This window comes from Cygnus olor, chromosome 3 (assembly GCF_009769625.2).
Source record: "Cygnus olor isolate bCygOlo1 chromosome 3, bCygOlo1.pri.v2, whole genome shotgun sequence".
Classification (NCBI taxonomy): Eukaryota; Metazoa; Chordata; class Aves; order Anseriformes; family Anatidae; genus Cygnus; species Cygnus olor.
This window is the reverse complement of record NC_049171.1, coordinates 83994374-84017709: the sequence shown is the minus strand read 5'-3', so window position 1 is coordinate 84017709 and position 23336 is coordinate 83994374. Positions and strand designations below refer to the sequence as shown.

Genomic DNA, 23336 nt, shown 5'->3' with positions numbered 1-23336 from the left:
AGTGCAGGAATCATTTTTTTTCCTGTATCTTTAAAATATGATCAAAGTTGAGAGTTGTTAAAAACATGTTTAAACGGAGTAATGTTTCTTTATAGATTGGCTCTTACCAAATTGGATATCTTGGATGTATTTCCAGAAATCAAAGTTGGTGTTGCATACAAACTAGATGGTGAAATCATACCTCATTTTCCTGGTAAGACTACTTGTTTAACAATTTTAAATTTTGGTGAAGTGTAATCAATCTGATACTTAAATCCATTTGAATTTTTCTTGTAAAATGTATGACAGGAATTTGTCACTTCAGCACCAAGCCATTAATGTCTTCTGAGATGCACTCTGTGCCACACCTGTACCTGTACCCCAGTGTCATTTGTTTACTAGAAAGGTGCAAAATGCTATCTAAAGCTTGACTCCTTAAATGTAAATGTTATCTGCTTTTATCCCTTTATTTTAATACAGCCTGCATTACCTTCAAGCTAAATCCGAAGCTCTTGTTTTGTACTCTAAAGCCAGTGTCTTATTCTCAGTACTCTTTCATCCCATTTTCTTGCAGGACACGTCTTCATTTAGGTGTGCAGTGAACCAGATGAGGAAACTAATGCGCTTGAAAAGCCAGACTTCTCTGTGTTTGTGTTATTTTTCTAACAATTCAGTTCCCTTTAACGGATCACAGGGCAGCCAAACCCCAGACACACCTGCACCATGGAAAAGAGGGGGGAGAAGGTGCAGGGAGGAAATGAGCAGTTGACATAGGAGAAAGCAAGACTGTATCTTCTAATGCAGGACCAACATACATCAGCTTAGTGTGATGGAAACTATAGCTCCTCTCTAAGGAGGACAGTGGTCAAAATGTATCTGGCAGTTGAAGTATTCAAAGTACTGTTTTCATGGGTAACACGTCTTTTTCAGTTTGTTGTAGAGATACTCCAGGGGAAAAAAAAAAACAACATTGAGTACTAAGGATTGGGCTTTCTGATTTTCTGATGTGCACATAGACATGTTTTCATTCCACTTACTACACTACCTCAGGGTTTGAGGCTGGTCACAGGTTATAATGTTCTATATGATAGCATCAGCAGAGAATTTTTTGTGGGTGATATCAAATGTAGTAATCAAATACAATTCACATCAGGGTTTATGGAGTATTCAGATGTGATTATGTACAAAGGTATAAGTGTGATCTGTCAGTAGTCATTAAAATTAGCACATCTGTTGGGAGAAGTTTGTAACTCTCTTTTTCCATGTGCTTTGGGGGAATTCTCAGATTGATTAACCCTCCAGTATCTTCAAGCTAAAGTGTCAGCTACAATGTGAATGCATGTTGAGTAACGTGGCATGCACTGTTATTCAGGAAGTTTAGTGCTCATTTGCACTAAACCAAGGAGTGCTTTTCTACTTTTAAAACCCAAGTATTGCTTGTTTGATATCCTTTTCAAAATACTAAGAACATCTGTATACTTTAAATACCCTTTGAACATACTGGACAATGCATGTTTGAACTGAAGACTACTCAGCAAGTACTTCGTCTGTAGCCCTGTTGTCTAACCTGAGGGTTGTTTGTACTGTCTTGTGCTCAAGCCAGGGAGACATCCTCTGGTAGTTCATCATTAAAGATGATGTAAATAGGTGTCCATGTTTCCCAGTGCTAAAACTTAACTGAGTGATTTATTTTTTTCCCCCACTCATTGCGTCCCAAATGGGACCAGAATCTTGTTAAGGCTCCTGAGGACAGACTTTGCTCCCTTCATGTGCCCAGGTAACAGGAAGGTGACCTTTGGTCATTGCAGCACAACATGGCTCAGCTGCCTAATAATATTTTTATTTATTAACTGTTAAGAATTCTGGTAGAAATGTAGTAGAAGCTGTTGTCTTTGCTGTTGATACATCGTCTTCCATAAGTGTCAGGAAGGAGTTCGAGCTGATCTATTAAACTGGAAGATGCTGTCTCTCACAGTGCCTCAGTGTGTTCCACATCTCTTTGCTGTGCTTCTCAACATTTGGCTGTTTTCAGCACATACACTGCAGGTTACTTGTTATCCCTGCCCCTGTCATAAAAAAGCAAAAGGAAACTTCCTTTACCCTTTGTTTTACAGGCTCTTAGGGGTTTATTTCTTAACTTGCCACTTGAACTATTTGAATTTAATTTAAAAGAATTCTAGACAGGGAACCTTTTCACTAGCAGGCTATTTCTCCCCCTGTTCCTTCCCTACCTCCCACTTTCTTGGAGATGTTATTGACTTACCCTTCTTCTGAAATGACTGTCTCTAAATTAGAAGCACACAGAGTACCCAGCATCTCAGGAAAATCATGCCATATTTCATATATTGTTCCTTTTTCTTGCTGCATCTGAGAATCATAGGAATCTTGCTCAGTTTTTCAGCTTAGTTTTCTGTGGACACTTCATAATCTGATAAGAAAGAGCTAAACATGCTTTGTAAATCTATGGCTCACCTCAGGTGGTAACACTGAGGCTCTAGTCTTTTGCTATGGAGCTGGCCACTTCATTCCTGTGTGCTTATGGAAGAAAGATGGAAGTCCCTACCATCTCAAAGATCATCCAGTTTAAGAGGAATGTGAAAGCCATAGTCTAGTCCTGCTCATGCCTCCTGTACAAGGTATTGGTTGATCTCGGCACAGATACAACCTCTTGCTCAGGAGACTGAAACCACAGGTTCTTAGAAGGTTGTAAGAGTATTTCTGAGAAACTTTACTTCATGCCTGCCTTTTTTTTTTCCTTGTGCTCTTTTCCTGGGCATTTACTGTTGATTACAGAGCCAGAACACTGTAGTAGATGGATATTTGGTCTGACCTATGTAACTGTTTGTTCGGTTTCTGGAAGTCTTGTAAGCTGAGATCATTTACTTTGATGCCGAGATCCCAAATTCCAGCTATTCTTTTTGAGTTGGAAGTAATATCACACCACTCTTTCTCTAAATTCTAGTACCAGACTGCCAGATGTCATTATATCTGCTCTCTCCATTATCCAATTCAGCTGTTAATAAGCGATGTTTCAGAGAGCCTGAAAGGTAAATCCCCTCAGGGAAGAGCTCAGAGAAATCTAGATGGTTACTGTATCTGTTCCTACGCAGAGCTCACTTTATGGCTTATCTTTACCACATATCTTCTGTTAACACTCCTGCTGGAGCAAGATGAGAGAATCGTGTGAAACATCAGGAAATTTCACATCTTTTTCTACCTTTCTTTCGGGGAAGTAAGGAATTGAACAAAGAGTAATGGAAGTCTGTAGGCAAGATCTGACTATTCAGTTCTAAGTGCTTTCAGCTTTCTCCCAGTTATCATCATTAGAGGGGCTTCAAAGTAAAACCAAGATGTCTGTAGACTTTCAACGTTAGGTGTTTGGTCACTGTTTGTTCCTTAGAGGAAGACTGACATCTTATTCTGGATCATCTGCAATGTCTCGAAATTAGTTTGTGGTTTTGCACTCTGAATATAGGTATTTTATAATTTACCTGAGCAGCAGACAGCAGCTCAGTTGTTACTACTGGTGACATAAAAGAAAGTCCTTGTTCTTGGCTTCTGCAACCCAACATTCTTAATATTCCTGCCTGCTTGTCAGGGCTGACCTTATTACAGCAAGTATTGACTCAGAACCATTTGCCTTAACCTGTAAACACCTTGGTCCAAAAATTGTGCGCTTCTTCACTGTTGTTGGCTCCGAAGTCAGTAGAACATAGCCCTCTTTCACCCGTACTCAAAATGTCTAGCTCATAAAGGCTGTGTTTATGACGTCCCTACTGTTGAGCTCTTACCTGCACCAGGACAAATAGTTCGATGTGCTGAGCCTGAGCTTGTTGGCTAAACACACACTCGGGAGGATTAGCTATGATCTGTATTTGCATCTTTATTGTGCCTTTTGTACCTCAAACACCTTCCCAGATGAACTGGATGTCTTCTGTCTTTGCAGTAGTGACTTGATTGGGTATCTGAGACGTGGAGCCTATGTAACATTAATTACAATGCCTTTGGTAAAACACTGTCGTCTTCAGGAAGGCGAGAATGCCCAGTAGCCTCCATTTTTTGTTGATATATTTTTACTGTCTTTGGGTTTAAGGTTTTTGTTTTGCTGCCCAATGTCATTTCAAGATTAATGTTCAGAAAATTAATGGAATGATTCGATTCCAGAACAATGTATTTTTCCAGTGCTTGAGATCATCACAGGATTCAGAATTGATGGACATCATTATAGCAGGTTATTAAATAAAGGGCAAAATGGAATAGAGTCATTGCTTCTATTCTGAGAAGTAACTGGAACAGCTACTGTTCGTACATCACGTGTGACTCCACCTTCAGGTCACAGAGCTGACCTGATAGACAAAATCTAACCCCTGCGTTGTTGACTGTCATGGTAGACACTAAAAACTGTCTTTAATATAGGATGATACTCATTCTATGTCTGATCAAGGTAAATGCTTCAGGCTCTGCTGTAGGAAGAGGGCTGGTGATGTTGTATACCATGTCGGCAAACCGCCTTCCTTGCAGTATTCTATAGCTGAGGCCCTTAAGAGCTTAGCTGGCTGCAGACAAACAAAAGTCTGTTGTAGAGTTTTGGGGCAAAGGCTCTGTGGGCATGACAATTTTATTATGTATAAACAGTACATGCTATGTACTCTTGACGTGCTATGACTCTGTTTAATAAAAAGAACACTCCAATGCAATTGTAAAATATATTTTACCTGTCTAGTACTTACCAGCTGGTACATAATTTTCTTTTCACATCATCCAAATTCCTTCACAAAAGGAGGGTTGGATTGTGGTATTTGTATAGCAAAAAGAATCAACATTTTAAAGAATTAAACTTCCTGAAAAGTACTCACAGTCACACAGATATATTTTGCTCAAACCACAAACTGTACAAGAATTCCTAAAGTCTAAGTCCTGATAGTTGCTTGGGTTTATTTTCTCGACTTATATTAAGAAAAAGGTACAAGTTAGCACCTTTGGTGCTGGTATTGTCTTCTGAGAAAATCTCTTCATACAAGAAAAAAACAAAAAGCTTATAGCTGTGTTTAGTGGTAGAAAATATATAAACTTTATGGATATATCTTGTTTCTGTTTGATTTTCAGCCAACCAGGAAGTCTTAAATAAAGTAGAGGTTCGGTATGAGACACTCCCAGGATGGGATACAGACATATCAAATGCAAGGACATTCGATGAGCTGCCTGTAAATGCACAAAACTATGTTCGCTTTATAGAAATGGAATTGGGTGTTCCTGGTAAGTAAAGTAGATTTTTTTTCAGCTCCATAAAACTTCTCTCTCATGCACTCTGCCTTAATGAACATGCAAAATATCGAAAATCGGTTTGTATCTACAGTTATTCTGATGTACCTGGTGATACTTTTAATTACTGTTTACTTCTTTTTATTTATCTGTTTGGCTGTTGTTTTAATATGCATCCTTTCTTTGGCTTACACCGTAGCTCTTTTTCAACTGAGACTTTTAGAGATTGCTTAAGAAACTGTTTTTTGGATTGGGTATAGTAGGGGTTTAGTTCTGCTGCCATTATAAAGTCAGTGAGACCACTGGTATGCTAATGTGATGTTAAATATAGAAGAAGGTCCTAAGATAACAATTGCTCATTGCTCTTAAGTTTCCTAATAAACCTGGTCTTGTGATTCCATCCAAAGCTGGGAGAAGGAGATGAGGCAGACCTTTACTTCTTTGTCAGTTTCTGTGTCTTTTTTCCTATGATCTGGAAGGCATTTTTTTTTTGTAATGTGAGCCTGAAGACTGTTCTTTTCTAAGTAGTTACCTGTGAATTCTTACTTTAAGAAGAGTAGACAAAATTATTGTTTCTTAACCTACTAATAGTATAATAGTTTTCTTCATAGACTATAGTACTTATTTTCTTAAGTATTTAAGATCTTAAGTTTGTATCTTACCTTAAGATAAAGTCTGATCTTGCTTTGTATTACTTATAATAAGAGTTTGCTTTTCTCTTCTGCAGTTAAATGGATTGGAGTAGGGAAATCCAGGGAATCAATGATCCAGCTGTTTTAAAGATTTCAGATGCATGGAAGAAAGCACACTCCTCAAAAGACTGCTCATTCTTAAATGCATTGGTAGCCCGCAAAGCAAAGATGTTGGAAAGATAGATTTTTTTTTTTTGCATGGAAAGGAATGCTAGAGTTGATACCCCTAAATCAATTGCTACTCCTGAAAGAGACTTTAACATGAAACCGTGTCTGTTCTTATTCAGCTGCAAATTCAAGGACATTTGTTGTCATTTGTTGTTCAGGGTGCCATCAGATTTTTTTCTATACCTAATATTTACTTCATAATGTAATTCCTGTTTGAAAATCTAAGGTATCATTACTTTCATGACTGTTTGTCTTTTGTTATCCTCTCTCTGCTTTTGGCGGTGTTACTTCTCTGAAATTCTAGACAGTAAAAATAATGCAGTTTTGCACAGATAGTTCTACATCCTCATTATTTGTATTCCTAAAGCTGTTGTATTCTTTATGGCTGCTCTTGTGAGTGATTAAAGAGAGGGATTCTGATTTTGTAATGCTATAAATGCTGTCTAAATTATTGCGTGATCTGTTTTTTTAAAAAAGGTGTGATGCCAAGTTGTTAAGAATGTCCAGCTTTTTTAGCTGTATAGCACAGGAAACTTACCCTTTGTAACTCACAGAGGACGCTCAAATGTTTACTGGAAAGTATGCCCAGAAAGTTAGAAAATTGATATTGTAAAAAGTTCATTTGCGATTATTAAAGAACAGTTTTGATTTTGAGTTAAATGTTTTATAACGTTACTTCTTTTTTTTATTTTTTAATTTTAAAATCACGGCACTTGTCTACTTCCAAAGTGCATGTTTCAGGAAACTGTTATATACTTATAGTTAGGCTGTTGTAGTTTCAGCAAACTGAGCTTTTATTTGGTGAGAAGTCTAACATTTTGATGCCCTTTTAAATTCCTTTTTACATAACTAATAGAAGATCTTTCTCTGGAGAGCTAACAAAGCACAAACAATTTTGTAATTATAAACTGAAGATGCTCTAGAAATAACATGAAGAATATTCCATGTATTTGCCTTAGATGTAGGGAAAATAAGTATTCACCTTATGACATTGACATATTTGGTTTATTAGTGTTGTAAAACAATCTAGAATGATTTTCATTTATAACCGTTAAGATTTAATACAAAGAATCTGATTTTTTTTGGCCATAACCCATAATTACATATTCCTACTCCTGATTTTTGACAATGACTTTGTTTCTATACATTATATTGTGGTATTCGTGTGCTTCCTTTTCACTCCAAATAAAATTTACTTTTCCTAAAACCAAGTTTGTGTCAGGGTGAGGCAGGGCAGCTGAGTAGATTTCAGCTGTGCAGGTGAATGTAAGAAACTTTTAATGTGAAATAAAAGCTATCGGACCTTCCATGTTATGTCTTAGATAACCATGTTGTCTGAAGTTGGGTAGTCTTGTTGGATTATTGCTGCTTCTGCGGTGTTCAGCGCAATGCTTATATTCCCAGTTGGCATCAAATAGGATTGCCCATCACAAGCTGAGGAGCAGGAAAGTTGGGCAAAATTACTGACATGTAGGGAGCATTTTCCTGTTAAATTGTTTGCATGTGACGGAGCAGTTCGCAGAGTGTGTATTTTACTGGCCTGATGTGGAAGGAGGAGGATAACACAGAATGCTGGAAAATTGACAGATATGTTGAGAGACCCTTGTATTAGCACTGCATGCAAGGATCATTCCCCCTCAGTAGTTTAAAAAACAAAACAAAAAAACAACAAACTTTTTTTTCTGGAAGGGGAGAGGATAGGGACCTAGTTTTGCTCTCAGCCTCACTGTTCAGGAGAAAACCATCGCATTAAACCCTAGCTAAGGCAAATCAAAAATTTGAAATACATGATGAGAGAAGGGTGGTGAGAGAGGAACTGTTGCACATAATTTACAAAGTTTATTTAGAAGGTTAAAAAACACAGTATTTTCTAGGAGGTGGAGGGAATAAATCCTGAAGTGTGAACTATAGGTAATAATTACGAAGTGTTCTTGTCTTCTGTATAGCTGTAGGAGGAGCTGTCAGTGAAACTACCAGCTCAAGGAATGGGGGCATCATTGGCTCAAGGAGTGGGTGAAATGAGGGAATGCTTTGCTTCTGCAGCGAGTAAATGAAAGAGGGCTTACTATGTACCAGTCTCTCGCTTCTGGTAAGCAGAGACTTTACAGTTAAAGTCTGTTTCAATTTTCACGCTGTTGTAACTCCGTTGTACAAACTACCCTTGTTTTTTAGTTGAGGAATTCATATTCCCAGGTTCAAGAGGGCTTCTAAGCAATATAGTAATGTCCTAAAATGATATGAAATATTTGTGCAGTTAAAGAAACAAAACAATTGTCTTGGATGCAAGAGTGATTTATGCTCCTCTTCTAAGTTCAGCTGAGATTTTTCTTTCATTCTTCAACTCAAATGCAGGCCTGGAAGGTTGAAAACATGCTCTGACTAGTACTTGTCCAGACAGTATGTGGTCCAGGATCTGTTGTTGGTGTGTGTTTATTCTCATGACCTGAAACAAAGAATTTTTCAATTTTGGGTGGTTAAACTTGGTATCTGTAAAGCTTGTTAGGTTGTCTCTGAATGCCAGTTTTGTGTAAGTTTGCTTATGAGTTAATTCTTGGATTGTTGCACAGCTGCTTTTCTCGTGTCAAAAAAAAAAAAGGTTATAGAATGGTTATACCCTGCCTATTTTTTTTGCTATTTTTTCCCCTTTCTTTTTTCAGTGCTGCTTTTCTACCCCTTCTTTCATTTGTACATGTGGGGAAATAAATCTTGGTCAAGCTGAGATACATGTCTGATCACCAACCTGAATGTTGTAGAAATGAGCTAAAAGTTAGGAAGATTTTCAAACACTGTGTGGTTTGCTCTTGAAACCGTGTTGTGTTCAACAACAGAAGCAAGGAGAAAGCCATTCTATGAAAGAAAAGAACAGCCCAATGCTGTACCAACAGTAGGGTGTTTGCTGGTGGCAATGTTTTAAGTCACTTTGAAGGCTTTTATAGTTTCTTTTCAAGCCAAAATACACTGCTTTGCTTCCCCCCAGCACCTCCTGTTTGTGAAGTCAAGAGCCCTTTGGCCTCAAAGGATTTGCCCCAGTCATTAATAATAGGCTTTCAGTTGTCTGTCACAGGCCACCTTAGTAGTGGGCTGTCATAAAAGACACAACCTCTGTCCTTATGCTTGCCATTGAAAAAAGCAAGTCCATTTTTCAGGCCATTCCTGTATACTCCTTTCCTCTATGAAGTCTCTTCTGTTGTTAGTGTGTAAGGGGATAGGATAGTAGTGTAGGATAGCACCTGAAACCGATTCTCTACCAAATGTCCCTCCTGCTAATGGGATGCTTTCAGGAGAGGCATGAATCCCTGGTTGACCTGTCAAGGTGTCTGGCAGAAAAAGTATTCTGATCTCATGCTGTTCTTGCTTCCACTTAAATACTTACTTGGGTGATACTCCTAGGTTTGTGCTGTACTGCAGCATTTAGTAACCCTTATGTCCCTATGGTTTAGCGAGTCTGCTTTGTTAACCTAATGGGAGAGGAAGTGGGGGATGCTTCTGCTTAGCTTTTCCATTTGTATTCCACGTGTAATTGGGTTTTGGTGTGCAGCTAATGGACAAACCCTTCAGATAAAATGACAGACAGATACGGTGATGTAATGCATGACAGCTGCTTTTGTCTATCATCATCCTGGAAATCTACTTTCTAATAGAAGATCGTAGTTTCCTGTTGCTGTCACAACCAGCTTCCCTAATGAAACATAATCAGAGGCTTAGCTGGTTTAGAGAAAGTGAAAGGCAAAATGGTTGGGATTGAAGGTGAGGGATAACTCAATCCATTGAGTTTTCTCCCACCCATACTGCTCCTAGTCTCTGAAGGAGTGAATCTTAATATACCCGGTGGTATAATAGTCAAGCTTATCTCTTTTGGTGTATAACAATTTTATGTACTTAAGGTACTCTGCTGCACACAGATACGTACAAACAAGGATGACACATAATTTTCAGGTACTTAGAATTTTATACCATTCTTTGTTGGTCGGAGTGTTGCAACTGTGATTGTACATAATGAGCTTACTTTTGACATATCACCTGTAAATATCTTTCACATTCAAAGACTTTCAGTACAGCTTTAAACAGATAATTTTCAGTTAAATCCTAGTGCTCTTCACTGCCACTTTAGAACTGTTATATCAAATGTATTAAATCAATGTGTTTTCTTATACTACTCAATTTTTTCAGTGATGAATCAATTTGTTCATACATTCAGGTACTAACTTACATAGAAAGAGCTAAAATGTTACTGGCACTATGTACAGCATGTTTAACTAATCATTTTTAAATATCGAAATGCACAACTATCAGTAGCTTGCTTGTTCTCATCCATTGGTTGCCTTCTGTATATTAGAGAGGGAACCAGGATAATTGAGTGTTGGTAGTGGAGAGAGAATACGGCTTTGGGGGATAGGTGGCAGCTCTCTTTTGGGAAAAAAGTGAGATAACACTATTCACTTTTTTTCTCAATGAAATTTAAGTTGGTTAACATTTACAGCAGAGCAAACCTCCCTTGTTTGTCTTATGCCCATCTTGCAGGTCAAATGCTGCTTTGTATGAAGTTTGATTCTACCAGTCACTGGTGGGCTTTCTCACTATTTTTTGAAAATGAACGTACTTCCTGAGAGCTGCATTGTCAAAGTGAGGTTGAAATGGAGTTTCAGCTTTGTAGCTTACTGGAGCTGGCTAGAGTTTACTGAAAGGTCTAGGCAAAAAGCATAAATCATTCTGTAATACCATGCTGACATATGGTATGTAAATACCATGATCTACCCAAAGGGTAGCCAGCATTATAAATGTACTTTCTAATCTCCTGCTGAAATGAGCACTCAGTATAATGCAGCTGTAATCTAATAGATATTAACAGCCTGAGATGTACAGTAAGACCTTAATAATTCAGTATTGTTCTATTATCTCCATCTGACTTGTAATTAGCATGATAAGGGTTGTGCATCTTGCAGGCAAGCAACTAACTGGATTAGTTTAATATTAGTAGAATTTTTAAAGCCTTGACTTCTGAATTGAAATAGCCTATGATACTTAAAAAAAAAAAAAAAAAAGTGTACTTGTTTTGAAGTTGATATGTAATACAACAAATTTTTATGGGGGGAAAAGTACCCAACAATTTCTATCCTGGATTCTCAGGTACATAATAAATTCTGGACATGCAGCACTCCTCTTATGGCCAAAACCCCTTTGGATGGAATTTTGGTTTACTCTGCCTGGATTCTCTTGTTCCTCTTTTAGGCCAAAGTCATAAAAAATCATTAGAGTTGTTGTGATGTTGCCCATAATAGGCGTAAACAGGAAAGGCTTATTCCAAAGTTCCTATGGCTTTACTTTGACACGCCAGCTTACCTTGGAGCTCCTTTGGACACGTGTGCCTGGTGGACCCGTCCTAGTTGCCCAGGGTAGAATCCATAGGCATCCTTCCCAGGGCGAACCACTAAGCTGGTAAAGCAAGCAAACAGAAGATAGTGGTGGTATGAGCAGGAGGCTAGAGAGCAGGATCCCGCCCATTCTGTGGAAAAGCAGATTGTCTATGTGGCAGTTATGAATAAGCAAAGAAATATTTTTATGCTAGTATTGCACTTACTAGGAAATAAGGGAATGACTTTGATAACAAGGTACAATCTTGTATCTTTTGGAAAAAAAAAACAAAACCTGAGCTTGTGCAGATGAATGTGCTTCTTTACAAAAAGTACCTGTCTGAGAAGGTAGGGTGTCGAGCAGTTTTCTTGTACAACTGACTGAGAGCCTGGCCTGTGCACGTGCCATGTGGTTCAGGAGCCTTACCCTGGTGGAAAGATCGGTGCAGGATCTATAAACTCCCTTAGCTTGTTTGCAGAGTACGACATGACAAATTCCTACAAACGATGGAAAATGTTAATTTTGTTTGTTAAGGAGCTACTGATAGACCTAAAATGACTTGTTTACATGGCTGAATGTATTAATCTCTATTTTGGTAGCCAAAACGTCTGTGGAGTAGCATACCTATTGGGAATCCCCCAAGAAATGACTAGAGGAAGAAAAGAACCAATATATGTGTAAAAGTGAAGTTCTACAAAATGCTGCATTTTTGCAGAGATATAGAAGCTCATAGAATGAGTTGCACTATATCAGTAGCAGGTCTTAAAATAGAAATAAATGCAGGAACTAGTTAACTTATTTAAATGGTGCTTTATAATTCAGGACAACAGTGCTGCTTTGTGACTCAAAGCAGAATTTCTTTGCAGACTGATTCATTATATCAGTGGGTCTGATGGTCTGCTCATTTGTCACAATTAAGTAGTAATTTGCTCTACCTCCTGAGGAATGAAATTTGGCGGATATGTATAAAACAGTGACTCACCAGTATTTGGAAAACAAAGTAGATGTTTTCTGTATTTTGTTGCCCATCAAGAGTCAGTGAATTATGTTTTGGCCACTCCATGGCAACTACTTCACTGCAGTGTGAATTAATACTGTAGCTTGAGGAGTTTGATGTTAAAAGCTGTTCTCAGCAGAGATCTTAGTTACAGACTATTGTTTTGAATAGTATCATGGCACTGCTGTCTTAGAAACTCCTTGAATGTGTCCATAGTTTGATTTTTTTTCTAAAACTAAGAGTAGTGCATCTTCCACTTAGTTGTAGAGCACTGTGTAAAAGCCCCTTATCCAAATCAGTCTACAAAAGAATGTATTTTCATGCTTTAGATAATTTCAGTCAATCTTGGAAAATGTAGCTATACAACATACAAAAGTGACAACTCCAACACTCACACACAATATGAGCTGTTGAGAATCACTGTTATATTTACCAACATTTCCATATCCCTGTCAGCCAGTTCTGCACAACTGTTGTCCTCATCATAGTCAGCAGCACCAACAGAGATTCTTCTCCTTTCCCCGGCTCCTCCCCGTGGGTGATTATTCTTCTCTGGCTTTACCCTTAGCATGACTTTAGTAGGAAGCATTGCTCGTATGCTCTTCTTTGGGAAATCGGGGAAGTTGCACATTGCTTCCTTCAACAGGAATTATTTATTCAGGTTGCCAACCCCGTTTCCTTACGTAATGCCAGCGGTAGTGACTGCGTCCCACAGAAGTGACAATCTTCCTTCCAGGCCTTGGGTTCACTGTCTGTTGGTGTATACTTTAAAGGCTCTCATCTCAAAAGTTGTCCTCCATCCTGGACACAGCCAGGACGATTTTTAGTATTTGCCAAGTGAGTGCCTTGGTTACAGCTTTCTTTTCTAACTTTGCATGCATAGCTTCTGTTACGGGTCTTGGAAGCTTTTGAGACATGATGTATTAAAAAACTCAACGTACTGTGAGCAACGTGGCTTTGGTCGGAGCAGACCAGGCATGTAAAGCACAATAGGAACAAGAGAACCTAAGACAGGTTAAGTGATTCATGGAGAGGCCTGAAGGAAGCCTGTGTCAGGCAGGGAAAAGCAGTATATCCAAGTGCCAAAGCCATACAATTAAAATTGTGGCCCAACTGTAACCTACCTGCTCATGTTAAATAATGAGCAGCTATTTAAAAATGCCCTGATCCTGTTTTTGAAACTTATCTAACATGTCACACTGAAGGACGTGGTCCCCTTTTTCAGAATGAAATCCATTCCACTTTTCAGAATCGAGAAAGTCCATCCCAGTGAAGTTTATTTTACCACGTGGTATTTCTATTTACAGATTGGGTGAGGGTTGAGGCTATAACATGAGCTTTCCTTCCCAAGTTCACGCACCGTGGGTTTATGGATGAGATGAATCACAGAGGGGTGATCGGGCACTGCACAGCTTCTAGGCACAGCGGTGGGGCTGCCTGCCCGGATTCCATTCCCCTTGTGAAGCTGATGCAACAAAGCCTTTTCCCCCACCGTGCCTGGCTTTGTGATGCTTCCTTCTTTCTTTCAGGCGCTGACAGGGGAGTCCTGCCCTGCTGTGGGCAAAGAGATCAGGCCTGGCACTGTCAGCCTTGCAGATTTGTCTTTGAATGCTGCTGGAGCCAGTTTGCTGGCAGTGTTGCCATGTGCACAATAAAATGAAGGACTGGTGTCATACTGAAAATCGTGATGGAATCACAGACTCATAGAGTTATTCAGGTTGGAAAAGATCTCTGAGGTTATCGAGTCCAACCGTTAACCTGGCACTGTCAAGTCTACCTCTAAACCATGCCCCTAAGCACTGCATCTACAAGTCTTTTGAATACCTCCAGACGAGGGTCTAAGGAGACTGGAAGCTGGGCAGGGGAGGGGGAAGTCTAGTCTACCAGCAGACCTCGTGGAAACTTGTGCCCCTGTACTCCCGACCCACCACTCTGAGTGCTGCTGGACTTTGGTGAACTAGACAGTCGTGTCTTCTGGTCCCCAAGCTGCACTGTCCTCACTTTACTCTCCTAGGCCTGAGTGTAGGACCACCTCCTGACAGCAGGGAGATTTAATAAATTCAAAGGATGAGAAAACACAAAAGGAGGGACACAAGTAGTAAAGAGTTCAGGGCTGGATATGGAGTAAACTTTTTATTTTTTGGACATTTTTTTAGACCCTTCAGTGCATCTTACTTGCTGTAGACAGAAGGTATAGCTTTATTTAGCCTTTCTGGAATTAGAGGTGTAGGTGTATTTTGAGTCTGGAACTTTTTTACACACCCTTCTGTTGTGAGCTACAACCTGCATCTCAGCAGTGAAACAGGGGGACCTCAGGAAAGACAAGGTAGGGCAGGGAAGAAGGAAGAGCTTTGTTTGCCTCCTGGGACAGACCCCTGGAACCAGGGAGAGCCACGAGGGACCCTCTGGTCAGTGTGGGCCTGGGATGGGAGGGAGGACTCTGCCTTCGCTGGTCCAGGCAGATACTTGTTTAACCTCCTGACATGAGACTTTATAACCACCCAGAGGATCTGCTCCTCTGTTTCACCGTTAGGAAGTTTCCCCTGCTATCCACTTAGATCCTTCTTGCTGTCATTTTAAGCTTGCTGTTTGTTATGGACACGGAGGACGGATTATTCCCCCTTTCTCCACAGTGATATTTCAGGTATTTGCTATGTCCCAGTAGTTTTTTTTTCCTCAGACTGATAAATCCCAATTTTCTCCTTATTTGCTTGGAGATCCCTGAGCCTGTTTGCGACTCTCTTGTTTTTCCTCTGTCACCAGCAAGTTGGGACCTGAAAAAAAAGTCAGTTTGTTCGCTGGTGCTTGCAATACTGAGTAGAATGGATAGATGACATCGCATTATCTTGCATCAAGAAGTCTAATTATGGATTCCAGTATGATGTTTTCCATCTTTACCATGCCATAGCTTTGCTGATTTGTTTCATTCCATTTTGCATTTCCTGTCGATACTTTATTTTTGTTTACAGGTAGAGTCTTGCCTAGAGCCTCCCTGCATTGCACCTATTTTTCTCAGACCATTTCTCTGGTTTGTTGAAGCCATTTTGAACTATTATTCTGCTCTCTAGCATCCGTGCAGCTCCTCTCAGCTTTGCAACACCTGCACTCTGCGAAGTGTGTTCTCTCTTCTGTTGCTGACTTCAGTAACGAAGAATGTGAACTGTATGGAAGCAGAGCCTCTCGCTGAATGTGTTTTGCTGTTTTGATGGTGAATCACTTTCCGGGATGCGATTTTTTTTTTTTTTCCCTTTTCCCACTCTGCACCTACCCCAGCCCAGGTCTACCTAGACCACATTCCTCACTTGCTCATGAAGGCATCCTGCAAGCTGAAACACGTTGCCGGTTGAGCTGATACCAGCGGCTTGCTAATACTTGAAGAAAACATCCTGATCTTCACCTCATGATTGTGCCAGCCTCAGCAGGCAGAGGATGGGCAAGGAGGTCCCTGTGGACATGGCTCCATGAAGGCCCCAAGGAGCAGTGGGGGAGCACTAGGTGAGGGGCAGGGGCCTTCTCCCACTACCGCCCATGGCTTCACGCTGGGCCGGCAGTGGGTCCGGCGTGAGGCCTCAGCCCGCTGTTCCCCATGTCTCCTCAGGAGACAGGTTGGGTTTGCCCGTTGGATAAGGGGTTGGGAGGCAAATACAAACAACATTTTCATCAATTTCTAACTAACCATGACTTATTTGTAACTAATGATCAAGCCTAAGGTGATTGTAGTTTATCTTCTCTAGTTAGATGATTTTTTGTGCCGCTGCTTTTTGTGTGAGAACAGCCTGAGCGTACTTGTTCAGTCAGCTGTAGTCCATTAATTAACGTGGATGGCAGCTCTGTGTACTGAGTCACTGGAAAGCGGTTCCAAAAATCCTGCACGTCCTGTACCTGTTACCTCTCCCTCACCTCGGCATCCCCCTGGCTCCACAGCACATCCAAGGCTGTGGTCACTGCTTGGAGAGCCCGGCTCAGCTGTCATCCAGAAGCAGGCTGTGAAGGTCCGAGTCAGTCCTTCCATTTTGTAGCCCTTTTGTCTTCGGTTTCTCTCCCCTCAGGCAGCACTGTGTGCACCCGGTCACCTTGGCACGGGTGGGGACTTGTCCCCGAAAGGCAGCCGTCAGCACTGGGGCTGCAGCACGCTGGTACTGAGGACAAGCACCCCCGCGGTGCCTCTGCAGCCCCAGGATTTGCTGGGCTGGCAGTTTAGCAGAGGAAGAGTGATCGATAGGTTCAGCACAGCAAGGAAACGGATCAGACGCCCTTCAGAAAGCAGCCTGCAAGGTAATTTTCGCAGCCACTCCTGAGGGCAGGTCTGGACTCTGCAAGCTGGGCTCTCCCTTAGCCGAGGAGAGCACCTGCCCTCGCCTTTGCTGGCGCCCAGCCTGGGGGTCGGCGTTTGCTGGGTGACAAAGCCAGGCGTGCTCGAGCCGCGCCGGGGCTCAACTTGCCGGAAGAAACCTCACAATTCTTATTTACCAAATTGACAAAATCCTATCATCGCAATTAAGGGGATATGTAATTAACTGTGTCTTAATTACAGCAGCTGCCACTTCATCTGAATGCAGCAATTTGCGGAGAAACCGGGGGAGATGCTTTAAATCCGTGTGTGCAAACAGGGAGAGCGCACACAGCGTGAAGTGCGGGGCTGCCGGGGCGGTGCGGCCGGCCCTGCCTGGAGGCACGGGGTGGAAGCAAAGCTTTGCTGCTTGCCACCCTGCACGGGAACCCATTGCCTGTGGGTTTTGGAGTGTTTTGTTCCACCTTGGCTCCCTCAGCCGCAGAGTTGAGTGTGGGCCAACCTCACGGAGACCTCGTGGTGCAGAAACATTTGTGAAGAGCTCCTTGTTCCTGACCCCGGCCTCTCAGTCAGGAGCTCTGGTGGTGCGTGACGAGCTGTGCTGGGCCAGGGTGAGCTCATGCTGTTCTCCACGGTGTCACCCTTCCCAGCTGGAGCATGTTATGGGGATGGGCAGCTCACCCCCATGCATCTGCACCCACATGCAGGTACTTCTCCAACTCCTCAGGCAGGACCAGGGTGTGCTCGCAGCTCAGCAGCAGCTCACGGCGATCTCCAGCCCCAGCTCACAGGCAGGATCTGTGCTACAGAGGGGAAGGGCTCAAGTCCCTTTGGCGCCACAGACACCATTTGGGCTCCATAATTCAGCTGCGTGAACGTGCCCTGTATGTTTCACACATGAAACGAGGTCAGGGCAGGAAGGACATCCTGCTGTGCCGGGAGTGCTCCCTGGTTTGCTAACCAGCACCCAAACCATTTTCTGAGTGTTTCAGTACCTTGCATTGCCAGAAAAGATTGTCTCAATAACATGCACGTCAAGAACGTGAAAAGATGGGATGACGTGCCATTGCTATTTAAATAAGGGCATGAGCTCCCATGGACTCCTGTGTGACCGGGCTGTCCCCGGCAAAAGCACTGCTTAGCTGTCTGAAGCTGTCCTCGCATCACGCTGCAGGCCTCCAGGCCGCAGGCCTCCAGGCCGCAGCCAACTTCACCTTCAAGAAAAGAAAAAGTTAGACTTGCTAAAACTTGTCCGTACTAATCTTTAAAAAAGCATTTATTCCTAGTGTATTTACACTCTGAATGAGGCTTCACAGAAAAGTTCTGAGTGCATTTCTCTTTCTGTCTGATTTGGGATGGAGTGCCAGCCACACGTTGTTGTTAATAGCAGTTATATTTGCGTGGAAACATGCTCTTTGCTTCACTGGCCTTTGAATTTGGCTGCCTACGTTTTTAAAAGCGAAATAATAGAGTATTCTGACTCAGTTATTTCCACATCAATTGTCTGTGGTGTTACTGACTGTGCTTTGGGTATGGTCCTACCAGGAGATATTAAATAAGTAAATAATAATAAAAAAGAAGATGAAAACAAAGCAGCCTTTCAATTTGTTTAACCCCAGCAGAGCCTGTAGGCAGAAATGATGTGATTTTCGTAGTCACCGAGCACTTGTTCTTCCACTGATGTCATTTGTGGGCCTCAGTACGGGTGCCAGGCATTTAGCTTTTGGTAACAGGATTTGAAAACACCACTCAGAGGTTCCCACTTTGTCCGAGTGTCCTCAGCAGCAAGCATAAAAGAAATGCAGGAAATACAGGGCATGAGAAGAATGTTTTTTCTGCAAGTTCCCTGCTTTGTAGGTGCAGGGTTTCCACAGGACGTGCAAAACGCTGCCAGCAAAGCCACCTGGTGAAGACCTCCCCCTGCCCTCCCACAGGTTACACGAATCCCGTTTGCTCTCCCACTCATAAAACTGGCGAGACAAATCTGCAGCTGGTCACACTGAGGCAGTTTTCTTCAAACATCTGCTGCACAGTCAAAAATAGTGTTGTTTTTTTTTGACATCAAGGTGTCTGACAGCAGCTCGCATTCGGCTTCCCGGAGGTGGTGTGACGGTGCTGCCGCTCTCCAGAAGCGCTCTGTACCCGACTCCTGCTCTTTCAGGGGCTGTGAAGGGATGGGGCCAGGACCCCTGCATCAGGGGGGGCTTTCTGGCTTTTGCTAATGCGCCCCGCCTCTGACCTGCAGCATCTCTGGTAGCCAAATGCCAGGCCTCTCTCCGCACAAGGCCACCGGCTGTATCAAATCGTGGCATGTGAACAAAGGGCCGGGAGGAACGGGAATGAGATCACCAAATCCATTTGATTTATTCAGGATTGAGACCGGGTCTTCTGGGTGAAAGTGAGTGTGTTAACCCACTGTGGGAGTTAATTCCTTGCCTAGTAATTATTCAGGCATCATTAAAGCATGCATTGTGCTGGAGGTCAAATGAGATTACTCTAAAGAATTTGGAATGGGAAAAATGTTGGTATTTTTTTTCATCAGCCTAAGTGTTTAGTTATCTCAGTGCTTAGCTATTTATATTGAGGCTGTCACTGTGGCATGTCACTGTATAAACACAGGGATGCTCTAAATCTCTTATTATTTTAATGCCATTAATGTTCTTCAGATGGGAAAAAAAAAATCCCCCTGGATGATAATAGAATAAGTGGCTTAAAGTAAGCAGCAGCTCTGGGAAAGCCGCCGGTGCAGGCGTGCCCAGGCAGAACGGTGCTGGGCTCTGCATCTCCCAGCACCCACGGCCACCCCTCGCACCGAGACGGCTCTGCCTTCACCTGCTCCTGCCCCCTGGAAGGGTGCCCTGCACCTACAAACGTGCACGGGAGCATGGCAGTCCAGACCTGCTCCCAGCTTTTTGCGTCGAGATAGAGGAAGGGGAGCAGCACTGTGTTATTCTCAGCTCTCGCGCCCGAGTGCTACTTTGAGCAGAGCTCCCCTCCGCAGAGGTAGGCTGGGTGCCTCGCTCAGATCATATGCTCTGGCACCAGGGGGGAGAAGCAACACATGGGCTGGATCAAGGAGCATTCTTTTCTTGGCGATTCACAAAGATACAACTTGTAATTGCAGATCCAGACATATGCTGTCCTTACTTCTGAAAAGGAAAATGCTCGGGTAATGGCACCGGGTGGAGGGGGATCCGGGAGGCAGAAGCAGGAGCAAACCCAGGGCATGCAGAGGAGTCGGTTCCTACCCCGGAGAAACCTGCCTGGCTTTCTGGTTGTAGCAGCCGGGAAAGAGGAACTGGAAACTGGAAAACGAGCTCAAACTGGTCTGTAACTGCAGCAAGATGATGGGCCCCCTGGGGAACGCAGGGTGGCTGGGGAGGAAGTCCGGATGCTGAGGCTGTTTTAGTGCTGAGACGTGGTGCTGGGAGGGTCTTGGTGTCTGGCACACTTCTGCGCGGACGAGAGAGGAAGGGTGAGAGCATGAGCTGGCCAAATCAGGGAGAATGGGCAAGGGGACCGCAAGTGTGAAAGAAGCATCCATACCTTTTAGCCTGTGGGTTTTTGAAAGCCTAGAAACAAAGCCTAGATGATCACTGTTAGCTCCCTCCAAATGACTTCTGAACTTTCCAGCCTGTTTGGCTGAAGGTGATGTTCTCAAAGACACTCAGTCCTTGCAGTTCTGTTCCTTTGTGAAAAAACATCTGGGAAGAAAAGGTAAGTCCAAACCCACATGAGCTCGGGTGCAGTGTTAACAAGGAGCCATAAAGGAGGGAGGTATTACGAGCATTGCAGCTGCAAAAGGAGCACTGCAGAAGCAAAACGTGGTGCTACAGGGAGCACATTAGGCATGGAGGCATCCAGGAGCAGGACACACAGTGGTAGGGGTCCAAGCCCCATGCATTCACCCGCCCAGCAGTAACCACACATAATTCACTTCACATTGAATCTGAATCTGCACTACTGTGCCTGGATGGCATGGGAGGACAGCACCGAGGTGTGCAGACCCCAAACCAGGAGGATCTCCCTCCTGCCATCACCATTCCTGGTGAGACAGGCCTCTGGAGGCACTTCCAGCCCCACTGGCTACGATTCTGACACACAGCTGAAGTAGCGCGTAGCTGAAAGGTCTTTGTTCCTGGCCGATAAAGCAGAGAGCGCTGAATGCCAGGCAGGGATCCAAGCGACATCACTCATGTTTCAGCCTAGCATGCAGGGGACTGGTTCTGCGTGTCAAAGCGGAGATACAGATTGCTGCCTGGGTTTCCACATGTCCTGGTTCTGGCCTTTGCCCTGCAGCAAGGGATCCTTGAACGCATCCATTTCCTAAGGAGGAAACTGTTTGGTGCATGGGGGGGGACCCTAATGGTGAAAAGCACTTGGTGCAGCAGCAGGGGAGGTCTTGCTCTTTCACATGTCTGCATTTCACCTTGGGTACAAGGGCTGGTCTGTGCCCCAGCTGGGAGCAAGAACCCTTTAGCAGCCGTGTGCTACCAACCACCAAAACATACAAAACTGGGAGCACTCGCATCCTGGGGTGCCACGCATGCAGGTGCTGGGGCAGGTTGAAGAAGTGTCCTTTGTGGCTGCTTTTGCCTTCCCCCCAGGTTCATCTGGACCAGCTCTTTGTTGCCCACCCATTCATTAACCCAGTCCTTACACCCCATATATAATGCTTTTGCAGGGTACGTCTGGGAATCACCTAGTCCAGCACTTCCTCGCAGTTGTAGGCGATGGTGTACAGGACTGACCTTCCACAGGTGGTGGGACAGAAAGCTTCGCAGCAAGCAAAACTCTTCTGGGTAGGACCATGCAAATACCTGCTGATCAGCATGACTTTGTTTTTCCAGAAGCACGGGCTCATTTTACAAGGCAAACTAGGCTTGCTGCACTCCTAGGGCATTGAGTCTGCCTGCTTTGCCTACCTGCTCCAGCCTGGCAGGTTGCTGGGGTCTCGAATTCATCAGTAATCAGCCTGTAGTGGCTGCGGGAGCACAAAGATGGAGCCCTGCCCCGTTCTCCTGTAGGGCAAGGCTGCCTGAGAGTGAGCTGAGTGCTAGGGAAGCTGGCTGGGTGCACCTATGGGTATGTGGCAGCCAGCACACTGGTGACAGTCTGCCCCGAGCAATGGTTGTGGACAATTCTTTTTCTTTTCTTCAGTTTTTCTTTAGAAATATTAGAGAAGAGTTACGCTGGGGCTTGCTAATTGATCCTGTGGTGGAGCCCATTTAACACCTCGGTGGAAGACTGTGGTGTTTACTTCTTGTTCTCCAGCAGCAGCGGGATCCAGTGATGTCTCTTAAAAGATAACTGGGGCAGAAATGATGCTGATGCTGTGAAATAGGTCAAACGTGATATGACACCTTATCCATTTAGCTGTGAACCCCACCACTGCTCCTCTGCCTCTGTATCGATTATCTGACAGTTTTAAAACGCTCCTGAAGCCTTTGCCTGTCGCCTTGTATGACTGCACTGAGCAGTTAGCACTGGAGAGGCCTTGCGTCATGCTAGCTGGGGGGTCCAGTTCTCGTTCCTCATCTCTGTAACACAGAAAGCAAAGGGACATCTTACCACACAGATGGCCCGTGGCTTACATCAGGAGCCAGGGGGATAGGAAATGTCCCAGTGGAGAAAACACGCTGGCCTTTCTTTTAGTGAAGAGTTTTCGAATACCGTGCAACCAAAATCCTGGCCACCTGTGGCCACTGAAGATCCAGCAGTGCTTCTTGCAGGACTTTCATAAACTCCCGCATCCCAAGCATATCCCAGGGGTGTGTGTGGAAATGTGCTCCAGCTTCCCCGATTCTGCTTCCTGATTACACTGCAAACAAGGGGCATCATCCCCTTCCTGCACGGGATTTTCCCATGTTGTTGTTAAACCACAGGCACTCAAGCAGTCACTGCATATAGCCCCGGAGCTGGGAGTGCTTCAGCTGTGTTCTCATGAGGTCCAAACGTGTCACTGTGGTCTGTGAAGTGCCTGGGAATGGCGGTCACTGCCATCAGAGGAGCTCGTCAGTCTTGGAGGCATTTTTATGAGTCTGTAAAATGTCCCTGTGTCTGCTAGAGACTGAAATATTAGAAAAAAAAATAAAAATGAATGCTCTCTGAAGCTTCACCCTAAATCATTGGATCTGTACAGAGGATTAAGACAGCCGCTTGGGATGGGCTGTTAGTCGGGAGGCCCGGCTGCGGCGGCAGAGGCGAGTTCCTGCAGCATGGTCCCGTGGTGCTGCGGGGCGTTGGGCAGACCTGTCTGGAAGAGACACCAGGCACCCTTGGCCTTGCTCTTCCCCTAATTACATGACTGCCACTGAGGAACACACAAAATGAGCACTTAAAATTAGACTCTGAGAGCTCTTGCTTAACTGAAGAGACTGCTGATATTTGCAGAGTGGTGCTCAGGCTCAGCCAGGCAGCGCTGAGCACACTGCACCTGAATGGCTGAATACATGAAGCACTCTCTTTCCTTTCTCAGTTTAATAAAAAACAGAATGGGGAGAGCCTGATTTTGCTTTTTAGATTTGTTTTGTTCATGTTTTTTCCAGATGTTCCTGAGCTTGCTCTTTGCTTTTCAGCAACTCCTCCAAATAGC

The 23336-nt window shown here is 43.5% G+C and overlaps 1 protein-coding gene and 1 long non-coding RNA gene across 3 annotated transcripts in view; one reads left to right on the top strand and one right to left on the bottom strand.

Annotated features, from left to right (window-relative positions):
* ADSS2 (adenylosuccinate synthase 2) overlaps positions 1–6534 on the top strand; it is a 35886-nt gene extending 29352 nt beyond the window's left edge. For both annotated transcript variants that reach the window (XM_040551825.1, XM_040551826.1), the window contains 3 exons: positions 96–193; positions 5086–5235; positions 5969–6534. In XM_040551825.1, the coding sequence (XP_040407759.1) occupies positions 96–193; positions 5086–5235; positions 5969–6021 (301 nt within the window). In that variant the 3' untranslated portion in view covers positions 6022–6534. The remainder of the gene's footprint in view (positions 1–95; positions 194–5085; positions 5236–5968) is intronic.
* Positions 6535–6898: 364 nt separating this feature from the next.
* On the bottom strand, positions 6899–11874 carry LOC121067390. The gene is made up of 2 exons (XR_005818276.1): positions 11789–11874; positions 6899–8544 (listed from the first exon to the last, which is right to left on the bottom strand). It is a non-coding gene; the product is annotated as an uncharacterized LOC121067390 (long non-coding RNA).
* Between the last annotated feature and the right edge of the window lie 11462 nt (positions 11875–23336).